Consider the following 11,497-nt stretch of genomic DNA (forward strand, 5'->3'; position numbering starts at 1 on the left):
GATCCTGAATCCTCCCTGCTGCAGTGCATGTTTGATCCCTGGCCTGGGTGCGACCAAACAAAAAAATTACCTAAAATATGTAAAATCTAGTGAAATCCAAACCCCAGAGTTTAGGAGTTAACAGTATACTGCCAAGGTCATTTCCCTGGACTCAGCAGTAGAATATGGTTATGTCAGATGTTTTTACTGGGAGGAGTTGGATAAAGGATACTGAGGAAATAAATTTCAAATGACACATTTTATGAAACTAACTCTGAAGGTGGTTTTGTAAAATATTTGGTCATCTTTATAAACTTAGTTAAACCAAGTGCAAAGACATGTTCAAATTCAGTTTCCTTTTAAAATAGTTTGGTCTTGGAGTTCCCACTGTGGCTCAGTATGTTAAGAACCCAACTAGTATCCACGAGGATGCGGGTTCCATCCCTGGTCTCGCTCAGTGGGTTAGGGATCCCGTGTTGCCGTGAGCTGTGGTGCAGGCCGGCAGCTGCAGCTCTAATTCGACCCCTAGCCCGTAAACTTCCATGTGCTGCAGGTATGGCCTTAAAAAAAAAAAATCCAGCTGCAGTGGCCCGGGTTGCTGCGGAGGTGCAGGTACAATCCCTGACCTACAGAAGGCAAGGCGAGACAGTCAGGGCCCTCGGCTGAAACCTGACATAGTGTCTGTGAGGACGCGGGTTCGGTCTCTGGCCTTGCTCCGTGGGTTAAGGACCTGGCGTTGCCGTGGCTGTGGTGCAGGTGAAAGCTTCGGCTTGGATTCGGTCCCTGGCCCAGGACCTTCCATATGCCAGGGATGTGGCCCACCCCCAAAATCATAGTTAGTCTGAGGACAACTTCCTTTGTTTTCCTTAGGAATCAAAGAGAAGCACTTGTAATAATCAAGACTTTGTTATTCCAGGGAAGCCTGTCATTCAGGGATGTGGCTGTGGACTTCACGTGGGAGGAGTGGCAGCTCCTGACCCCTGCTCAGAAGGACCTGTTCCGGGACGTGACGCTGGAGAACTACCGCAACCTGGTGGCCGTGGGTGAGGACAGCTCCCCTGTGTCCCTGGTGGGGTCCGCAGTCCGTGGCCTTTTCTTTCTCAGCTGCTTGTACCTCGAAGTCATCGCAGTGCCCTAGTGGCAGATTCTCGCTGCTGCTCTGGCTCCTGATGGAGGGGTGTCTTGTATGCGCTGTGCTCTGAGCTGTTTTTATTGTCACAAATGTGTAGGGGTTTTCTACACCAGGAGCCAGTTCCACTCTCCAGGAACTGACCGGGGGTCCTTCAGTTCAGTCCTCTCCTGACCCTGACCACCCAGAGTCAGCGTCGGACCCCCATGGCTTCCGGGCTCAGTCCCACAGGACCGCCCGCACTTCAGATGCCCGTCAAAGGTATTGGGTGCCCAAGGTACCCACACTTGTTTCTTTAATTTTTTTTTTGACAACGCCTTTGGCCTGTGGAAGTCTCCTGGGCCAGGGATCAAACCCACATGACAACAGCAACCCGAGCCATAGCAGTGAAACGCTGGAGCCTTAACCCACTGTGCCAACAGGGAACTCCTAGGCATGATTTCTTAAATCATTGGCCAAGAGTAGTTAACTCATTCTCCAGCCCTCTCCCTCCCTTTGGATGGGGTAGGGGGTTAGAGGTGGAATTTGCAAACTTCTCATGTTTTGGTCTTTCTAGTGGCCAGCCTCTACCCAGAAGCTCCCTAGGGGCCCCCAGTCACCAGTCCTCTCCTTAGCACATAGATGATATGCATCATTCTGTTTCACAGCAGTACAAGGATTCAGCATTGCCTCTGGTGGCATGGGTTCAATCCCTGGCCTGGGAACTTCTGTCTGGCACGGGTATGGCAAAAAACAAAAAAACAGACACACCAGTAACTTAAACCAAATACTGGAACAAAAATTATTGCTGTGGAGTTCCCATCATGGGTCAGTGGAAACGAATCTAATATCCACGAGGATGTAGGTTCAATCCCTGGCCTCGCTCAGTGGGTTATGGATCTGGTGTTGCCATGAGCTGTGGTGTAGGTTGCAGAAACAGCTCAGATCCTACATTGCTGTGACTGTGGTGTAGGCCAACAGCTACAGCTCCGATTCAACCCCTGGCCTGGGAACCTCCATATGCCTTGGATGTGGTCCTTAAAAAAAAAAAAAAGACCAGAAAAAAAAAAAAAAAAAGATGTTGCTGCCATGCTTGTCACACAACAAGGGGCTTTAGAACCTTGCCAGGAACCAGGGACAGAGACCAAATATATATTATCCTATCACCGTATCCCCTGAGTTTCTCATGAGTGAAAAGCCTCCACTTTGCAGATGTGAAAACTGGTCCCTCATTCTCGTGTCCTTTTTTTTTTTTTTGGCTTTTCTGGGCCACTCCTGCTGCATATGGAAGTTCCCAGGCTAGGGGTCCAATCGGAGCTACACCTGCTGGCCTACACCACAGCCACAGCAACGCCGGATCCTTAACCCACTGAGCGAGGCCAGAGATGGAACCGGCATCCTCAGGGATAGTAGCTGGATTCATTACCGCCGAGTCTCTTCAACGGGAACTTCCTCATCCTTCTGTCTAGACGGGCCCCCGCCCAGGTCAGTGGGTCTGAGTCTTCTGTCATTGTTTCCCACCAGCAGGGTATCAAGTCAGCAAACCCGCAGCGCTGGCCAAGTTGGAGTGCAGGGAAGAACCGTGGACAAGAGCAGAGGAAGCCCCCAGTGGGACCTGCGCAGGTGGGTGAGGGGGCGCCGGAGTCAGGTGCAAGTCAGAGGTCATGAGAGGAGGCTGGGAGGGGGCCTGAGGGCACAGAAACAGCGCCTCCCTGTGTCTCCCCCGGAAAAAGAACTCGAAGGTCTTGAGAGAGAAATAGACGCCCTCTTTCTCTCCGGAGAGCTGATCTTGCTGAACTTACTGTACACCTGCATTTTGCTGGCTTGGCCTGTTTTTCTTGGCTTCTCTCACCTTCTCATCTGTACCCAATCACGAATCTCTCCCACCTCCCTGGCTATGAAATCCCTCCTCCCAGGCCTCGCTGCCAGGAGAGGTCTTTGAATTCATCACTGCTTTCTGACTGTCAGCCTCTCCCACCCCACTGAGAACTGCTGGTTTCCCTTCCTGCCCTCCAGCTGCCCCGGGCCTGTTTCACCCTCACAGTAACCCAATTTCTGTGCTTCGATCCTGGCCCTTAGTTTTTCCCGCCTGGTGTAGGTGCGCAGACACAGCTCGGATCCCGAGGTCCCGATTGGAGCCCTTGCCTGGGAACCTCCATATGCTGTGGGTGCAGCCCTAAAAGATAAAAAGACCAAAAAAAAAAAAAAAAAGAGTTCCTGAAAATCAGGCAAATGAAAGCTAGTGTTATTCGAAGGTCTCTGTGGAAGGGATGGAGTGGAAATCTGGATCCGTGGAGTAGTCACAGTGATGTGAATTTTCCTGCTAGGATGACCAGATTTGCTCACAGGGACATATGGGAGGGTTGCTATTTTTGTAGCTTTAGGCTGTCTTCCCTTTCACCTGGGTGGCAGTAGGCTGGCAATAATAAGGAAGTCAGATGTTCTTGCAACAAAACCGAAGATTGGCGTTCCTGTTGTGGCTCAGTGGGTCGAATCAGAGCTACAGCTGTCAGCCTCCACCACAGCCACAGCAATGCAGGATCCAAGCCATGTCTGGGAACTACACCACAGCCCACAGCAACACCGGATCCTTAACCCACTGAACAAAGCCAGCGATTGAACCTGCAACCTCATGGTTACTAGTCAGATTCGTTTCTGCTAGGCCACAAAAGGAACTCCTGCTGTCTTTTTTAATCACATTCTGCATTCAGTAAAAAGGTCGTATCCAATTTTCCCTGTTTCGATGTCCCTAACATACTGTCCCCCTCACTTGCCACCAGAAACATCTACTCCAGTGACTACATTTGCATCTAGGTTGATAACAGTTAGGTTGTACTAAAGGATCTACTTCCTCCTTGAGGACCAAGGGTATGCCAGCTTGACCTTCAGTTTTTTAATGTTTTTTTTTTAACATATGGAAGGTCCCAGGTGAGGGGTCAACTCGGAGTTGCAGCTCAGGCCTACACTACAGCCACAGCAACGCCAGATCTGAGCCACACATGCAACCTATGCCACAATTTGCAGCAACACCAGATCCTTAACCCACTGAGTGAGGCCAGGGATTGTACATGGATTGAAAAAAAAAAAAAAAAAAAAGACAGCCATTTACATTTCCTATGTGGTAGCATACTGGCTTCTGAAGATGACAGGACGATGGCCAGTGGCAAAATTTCCCAACAGTCATCATTGCCATGTTTCACTATGAATGGTGCGTAGGATCCCGTGACACAGCTAGACTAAAGGTTGCAGCTTTAGTTGCAATTATACAAGAGTTGTCCACTAATATGACTGATGATTTTGGAAAGTTAGTTTGATGGCCATCTATAGAAGCAAACTTAGGAAGAGATTTACTCTGCAAAAGTCTATCTCAGTTTACGTTTCTGAGGACCTTACATTCTTAACCTGCCAGGTAGCAAATACTTTTATTCTCTACACCTCAGTATTTGGATCCTCGGAGTTCCTGCTGTGGTGCAATGGGATCAGCAGCATCTCTTCAGGTTCCATCCCTGGCCTGCACAGTAGGTTAGGGATCTGGCATTGCCAGATCTGATTCCTGGCCCTGGAACTCCATATGCCACAGAGCGGCCAAAAAACAAAAAAAAAAACAAAAACCAGAAAACAACAACAAAAAAACTTGAATCCTCTAAGTGAGATTAAAGAATTCCAAAACTCAGGAGTTCTTTTTGTGGCTCAGTGGTTAACAAACCAACTAGGATCCATGAGGATGCGGATTCAACCCCTGGCCTCGCTCAGTGGGTTAAGGATCTGGTGTTGCTGTGAGCTGTGGTGTAGGTCACAGATACAGCTCAGATCCCATGTTGCTGTGGCTATGGTGTAGGCCAGCAGCTGTAGGCTCCGATTCGACCCCTAGCCTGGGAATTTCCATATGCTGCAGATGTAGCCCTAAAAAAAAAAAAAAAAAAAAACCCTGCAAAACTGTAAGTGTTGGAATAGCTAAAACCTTGGTTATCTACTGTCACATTTTTAAAAATCACTATTACTCTTTTTTGGCTGCCCTGTAGCATATGGAGTTCTGGGCCAGGGGTCAGATCTGAGCTACTGTTACAACTTATGCCACAGCTGTGGCACGCTGGATCCTTAACCCACTGTGTTGGGCTGGAGATCAAACCTGCATCCCAGCAGAGAGCCACCAATCCTGTTTCACTACAGCAGGATCTCTCTCTCTTTTATTTTTTTAAATTTTTTTATTTTTTGGCTTTTGTCCTTTTTAGGGCTGCACCCGCAGCATGTGGAGGTTCCCAGGCTAGGGGTTGAATCAGCTACAGCTGCTGGCCTACACCACAGCCACAGCAGTGTGGGATCCAAGCCACATCTGCGACCTACACTACAGCTCATAGCAACGCCAGATCCTTAACCCACTGAGTGAGGCCAGGGATCAAACCTGAAACCTCATGGTTCCTAATCAGATTTGTTTCTGCTGCACCACGACAGAAACTCCAAGATCTCCTATCTTTCATTGTACACATCCTCTCAACATACCCATTCAGTCCTCTTTTCTTGACTACTATGCACATGTTGATTATTTTGACATTACCTCCACTTATACCTCCAACCCGACTCTTTTTATGTTATGGTCCATCATTCCAACCCGATTCTTGACTTCTGTACTACAATTAATATCATCTCATCATCGAGGTTACAGTGCATACTTCTCCCCTACATGTTGTGTATTGCAGTAATCTTCATCTCACTTGGTAGGAAATAAGGAACATTCATTCATGGTGTTTCTTTTATCTTTTTTTGGTGGGGCCATGCCTGCAGCATGTAGAAATTCCTGGGCCAGGGACGAACCCATGCCACCGCAGCAACCCAAGCCATTAGTGCAGTGACAATGCCGGATCCTTAACCCACTGCACCACAGGAGAACTCCCGTGACATTTCTTTTATATTGTTATCATAGGGTTGTCACTAAAGTACCATTTTAAAAAATACACCAAGGAATTTTTAAAAGCAATTTTATTCCAAACAAGATTATGCAAGTATTCATTGTTCTCCTCTTTCCTAGAAACTAGCAAAATTGGTAATCAACTGCCCGGTGACTGGGAAAATCAAAGAATGCTAAAAGGTATAGACCAATACCAGGAATATAATGCACTTGGAAATCCTGTTCCTCAAAGCAAAAGTCATTTTCCTTTCAGGCAAAATTCTGATATGCTTGAGTTCTACATAAAAACTCTGAAATCAAATTTAATTTTAGTCAGCCAGAGCCAAAGCTATGATATTAAGAACTCCACTGAATGTAACGGAGACGGAAAATCATTTCTGCATGCTAAGCATGAAGAATTTCATCTTGCAGTTAAATGCCCTGTAAGTGCAAAACCCATCAGCAATAAGTCCCAAAACATTAAACACCAAAGAACTCACAACACCGAGAAAACCCATGTATGCAGTGAATGTGGGAAAGCCTTCGTTAAGAAGTCTCAACTCACTGATCATCAGAGAGTTCACACAGGGGAGAAACCTTATGGGTGCAGTATGTGTACAAAAGTATTCTCCCGGAAGTCCAGGCTCAATGAACACCAGAGAATTCACAAGAGAGAGAAATCCTTTATATGCAGTGACTGTGGAAAAGTCTTCACCATGAAGAGCCGTCTGATCGAACACCAGCGAACTCACACTGGAGAGAAACCCTACGTATGCAATGAATGTGGAAAAGGCTTCCCAGGGAAGCGCAATCTCATTGTACATCAGCGCAATCACACTGGTGAGAAGTGCTACGTATGTGGTGAATGCGGAAAAGGCTTCACTGGGAAGAGCATGCTTACCATCCACCAGCGAACTCATACAGGAGAGAAACCCTACATATGCAGTGAATGTGGGAAAGGCTTCACCACAAAGCACTATGTCATCATCCACCAACGAAATCATACAGGAGAGAAACCCTACATATGCAATGACTGTGGGAAAGGTTTCACCATGAAGAGTCGTCTGATTGAACATCAGCGAACCCATACAGGAGAGAAACCGTATGTGTGCCCTGAATGTGGAAAAGGCTTTCCCAGGAAGAGTAATCTCATTGTACATCAGAGAAATCATACGGTAGAGAAATCCTACGTATGCAGCGAATGTGGAAAAGGCTTCACTGTGAAGAGCATGCTTATCATCCACCAGCGAACTCACACTGGAGAGAAACCCTACATTTGCAGTGAATGTGGGAAAGGCTTTCCTTTGAAGAGCCGGCTGGTCGTGCATCAGCGAACGCATACTGGAGAGAAACCTTACAGATGCAGCGAATGTGGGAAAGGTTTTATTGTGAATAGTGGACTGATGTTACATCAGCGAACCCATACTGGAGAGAAACCCTATATATGCAATAAATGTGGAAAAGGTTTCGCCTTTAAGAGCAATCTTGTGGTACATCAGCGAACGCACACTGGAGAGAAACCCTTTATGTGCAGTGAATGCGGAAAAGGCTTCACCATGAAACGCTATCTCATTGTACATCAGCAAATTCATACAGGAGAGAAGTCCTATATATGCAGAGAGTGTGGGAAAGGTTTTGTCATGAAAACAGAGCTCATTTTACACCAACAGACTCACACTGGAGAGAAACCTTTTGCATGCAATGAATGTGGCAAAGGCTTCACCGTGAAGAGCCGTCTAGTTGTTCATCAGCGAACCCACACAGGAGAGAAGCCTTTTGTGTGCAGCAAATGTGGAAAAGCCTTCTCCTCAAAGAGGAATCTCATTGTACATCAGAGAACTCATAATGGAAACAAACCTTAAGAAAGCAATGAATGTGGTCACACCTACAGGAAGAAAACATGCCTTGTCCAACATCAGAGATTCCAAGCAAGACAGACTTCTTTTACATGAACTGACTGTTGAAAATCCTATTCATATTGGATCAAATTGGTATTGTTCTCATTACCCACCAGAAATTTTACACAGGAGATACACCATATGCATGCAGTTAATGTGAGAAAGCTGCAACACAAATTCAGCACCCGTGGTACATCACCTAATTCATAGGAGAGCCTGTGGGTTCAGTGAAGGAGGGTAACCTTTCATGTGTCAGAGCTTGTGAATACACAGGAGAAACAAATGCATAAGTCAAGGTACATCATCCTTTGCAGTGAATCTGAACTCATTCATATACAAGTGAACTCGTTCAGGGTACAAACCATGACAGTTCAGTGAGTGCGTTTAAACATCAGTGGGCTCCTCACACACCTGAATATTATAGTCAGTGAAGATGAGCCTGTGGCTAGAGGTCACCCTTGGGGAACTATGGAATTTGCACAGGAATGAAAGTTAATGCAGGGAATGTGCCAGTGCCTTCAGTGATCTGCTACCTCACATTGTCACAATTAACATATAGGAAAAAAGCTCTGATACATTCAATGCAGAAAAGGCTTGAGGAAACATTTCTAGGTGATTATACATCTGAAAAGAATCTACTAAGACACATCTTATGAATGGAGAGACTAGAAAGCTTTTTGTGGGAATAAAGACCCTGTCTTATCATAAAAGATCATCAGAGTAGGAATATGATGATCCTGGCAAAGTCTGTGCCTAGGAGTAAAACTTCAGTCATTGCCAATATTCGTGCTGGAGGAAAATTTTCACATGGCAATGAATATGGCAGAATTTCAGTGATAATAGTCCCATCTCATCACTTCTCATGAATTCATAGAGAAATAAAACTTACAAATACACTAAGCACAGAGTAACTTTAGCAAATTATCAGAATTCTGAAGGAAAGGAGCCTTGTGAAAATGACATATACTTAAGCTATTACAAATATAACCTTATACACCTTTGTTCATTTTGGGACAAGATACTTTGAACCATACTCTTAATGATTCCATAATCTTAAAGTAGGCTATTCTCAATACTGGTTAAATTTTAATGTTATAAATGATGCAGGAGTGTTCTGTGCCCAGCTCTAACCATTATATGATTTGCTCTTGCATTTCTTAGGCTCTAAATTCATCTCTTTAAGTCTATTACATACTCCAAAAGAAAATGGAATATGTTCATAGATATAATTAAACATATTGGGATGTATTTATCCAAGTTTATAAGTAGCAGTAGTAGTTTACAAAAACACTTTATTAAAATGATTCTTCTAAAATTTGTTTTTAAAATTTGAAATAGTTTGACTCACAAGAAATTACAAAATATACAAAGTTCCCAGGTACCATTATTCAGCTCCTTCAGTGATATTATCTTACATAACCAAGGTACATCATAACCAATAAAATGGCATTAGTACAACACTGCTGAGTAAACTATAGACCTTATTTGGATTTCAGTAGTTTTTGCATGTAGTAATTTGTGTAGGTTTTGTTTTGGTTTTTAATAGAGTTCTAAGAAATTTTATCACATATACAAATTTATGTAAACCCCCCTACAGTGGGGATGCAGAATTGTGCCAATACAAAGAAACATCCTCCTGCTGCTCCTTTATAATCACACTCTCTCCAGCCATGACCCGTGGTGAACACTCATCAGAACTCCATCACTCTGTTATTTCAAGAATTCTATTAAAATGGAATCATACAGTGTGTAACCTTTGGGGTCAGGTTTATCTCACTTAGCAAATTGCCCTTAAGATTCATCCAGTTTGTTGGGTGTATAGTTTTACTTTTTGTTGCCAAATAATATTCTTCTGTATGGAGGTACATGGTTTATTTGTTCACTGTTGACAGATGTTTAGGTGGTTTCCAGTGTTTCACTGTAAAAAATAAAAATCTTTGAAGATTTGTGGACCCAGTTTTATGTGAACATAAGTATTTGTTTCTTTGAGATAAATACCCATGTTTGTGTCTAGCTTTATAAGAAATGGCCAAACTTTTCCAGTGACTGTACTAATTTACATTCCCATCAGCAGTGTATGAATGCACCAGCTGCTCCCTGTCTTTTTTAGCACTTGGCACTATCACATATATCTATATGGCACTATTATATATATTTTACAGCTGCAACTGCAGCATATAGAAGTTCCTGGTATAGGGGTCAATCAGAGCTGCAGTCGGAAGCTGACATCACATCCACGGCAACACCAGATCCACAATGTATCTGCAACCTGTAGCAAAGCCAGATCCTTAACCCACTGAGTGAGGCCAGGGATCAAACCCGCATCCTCGTGGGGACAACATCAGGTCCTTAACCCACTGAGCCACAACAGGAACTTGTGGCACTGTCATATTGGATTCCAGCCATCCTATCAGGTGTGTGGTAGTATGTAATGATGGCCTTAACTGACATTTCCCTAACAGCAAATGATACTCAGCACTTCTACATACATTGAGAAGCATATCATGTTACTTCCAGCCATCAGGCATAATTATAAAAACTCAAAAGGAGACTAGCCTATTATATTTGATATATTTACCCTTCCCATGCCTTTTTCTTCATCCCTACTGTCACATATGTTTTTGTTTTTGCCTTTTTAGAACTTCTTTTATCAGATCTGTTTGAGTAGTTCTGCTGGCAACAAATTCTAGGTTTTATTATCAGTAGAGCTCTTCCTTTTGTCTCTATCCAGAATTATTTCCTTTGACATACTCTGACATAATAAAGATATTTAAGAGTTCCCTGGTGGCCCGGTAGGTAAGGATCTGGCATCGTCACTGCTGTGGCTTGAGTCACTGCTGTAGAATGGGTTCGATCCCTGGCCTAGGCATATCTGCATGCCAGGGGCACAGCCAAAAAAAAGGAGCATATTTTAATATTTAATCCAGTTTATAAGTGGTGAGTTCTGCTTTTAGCAAAAAAAAAAAAAAAAAAAAATTCCCATACAGTGTTGTGGCAATATTCAATCCCCAGCTCTGTGCTGAGTAATTCATTCCTTTAAAAAATGTTTTTATTTTATTTTTGTCCTTTGTCGTTTTAGGGCTTCACCCGAGGCATATGGCGGTTCGCAGGCTAGGGGTCTAATAAGAGCTGTAGCCACCAGCCTACACCACAGCCACAGCAATGCCAGATCCTTAACCCATTGAACAAGGCCAGGGATCAAACCTGATGGTTCCTAGTTGGATTCGTTTCCGCTGCACCATAATGGGAACTCCTAAAAATGTTTTGGATCCAGCTGGATGCAGCTCGGATCCAGTGTTGCTGTGTTTGTGGGTTAGCCCTCATATGCATCTCTGATTCGACCCCTAGCCTGGGATCTTCCATATGCCGATGTTCAGCTCTTAAAAAAAAAAAAAAATTTTTTTTTGAGCATTATTTTGCCAGGCCCTGCTTTAGTCTCTGGAGAGACTTCATTGAACAAAACAAGCAAAGTCATGGGCTTCGTGGAACGTAAAGTCTCGTGAAGTCTCCTGAGTAAAACAGGAGAATGTCAGTTCTGAAAAATGCTATGGAGAAATTTTAAGCCTAGTATGTGGGCTGTAATGGAGGAGCTTCATTTATTTTTGGAAGGAAACCCAGACATACACT

The 11,497-nt window shown here is 44.3% G+C and overlaps 1 protein-coding gene across 1 annotated transcript; it reads left to right on the plus strand.

Annotated features, from left to right (window-relative positions):
• The first annotated feature begins 556 nt into the window (after positions 1 to 556).
• LOC125132682 (zinc finger protein 432-like) lies at positions 557 to 9,822 on the plus strand. The gene is made up of 3 exons (XM_047790257.1): positions 557 to 1,022; positions 2,612 to 2,710; positions 6,114 to 9,822. The coding sequence occupies exons 1-3, from the start codon at positions 782 to 784 to the stop codon at positions 7,832 to 7,834; spliced, it is 2,061 nt and encodes a 686-aa protein (XP_047646213.1). The 5' UTR covers positions 557 to 781; the 3' UTR covers positions 7,835 to 9,822.
• The last annotated feature ends 1,675 nt before the right edge of the window (positions 9,823 to 11,497 follow it).

Source organism: Phacochoerus africanus, chromosome 8 (genome assembly GCF_016906955.1).
Source record: "Phacochoerus africanus isolate WHEZ1 chromosome 8, ROS_Pafr_v1, whole genome shotgun sequence".
NCBI lineage: Eukaryota > Metazoa > Chordata > Mammalia > Artiodactyla > Suidae > Phacochoerus > Phacochoerus africanus.

Bases quoted from the DNA above. Each gene is read 5' to 3' on its own strand.
- LOC125132682 (XM_047790257.1), top strand. From the start codon at position 782: ATGCCAGGGATGTGGCCCACCCCCAAAATCATAGTTAGTCTGAGGACA. The intron at 1,023-2,611 runs GTGAGGACAGCT...GTTTCCCACCAG, and splicing joins CCGCAACCTGGTGGCCGTGG to CAGGGTATCAAGTCAGCAAA. The intron at 2,711-6,113 runs GTGGGTGAGGGG...CCTCTTTCCTAG, and splicing joins CCCCAGTGGGACCTGCGCAG to AAACTAGCAAAATTGGTAAT.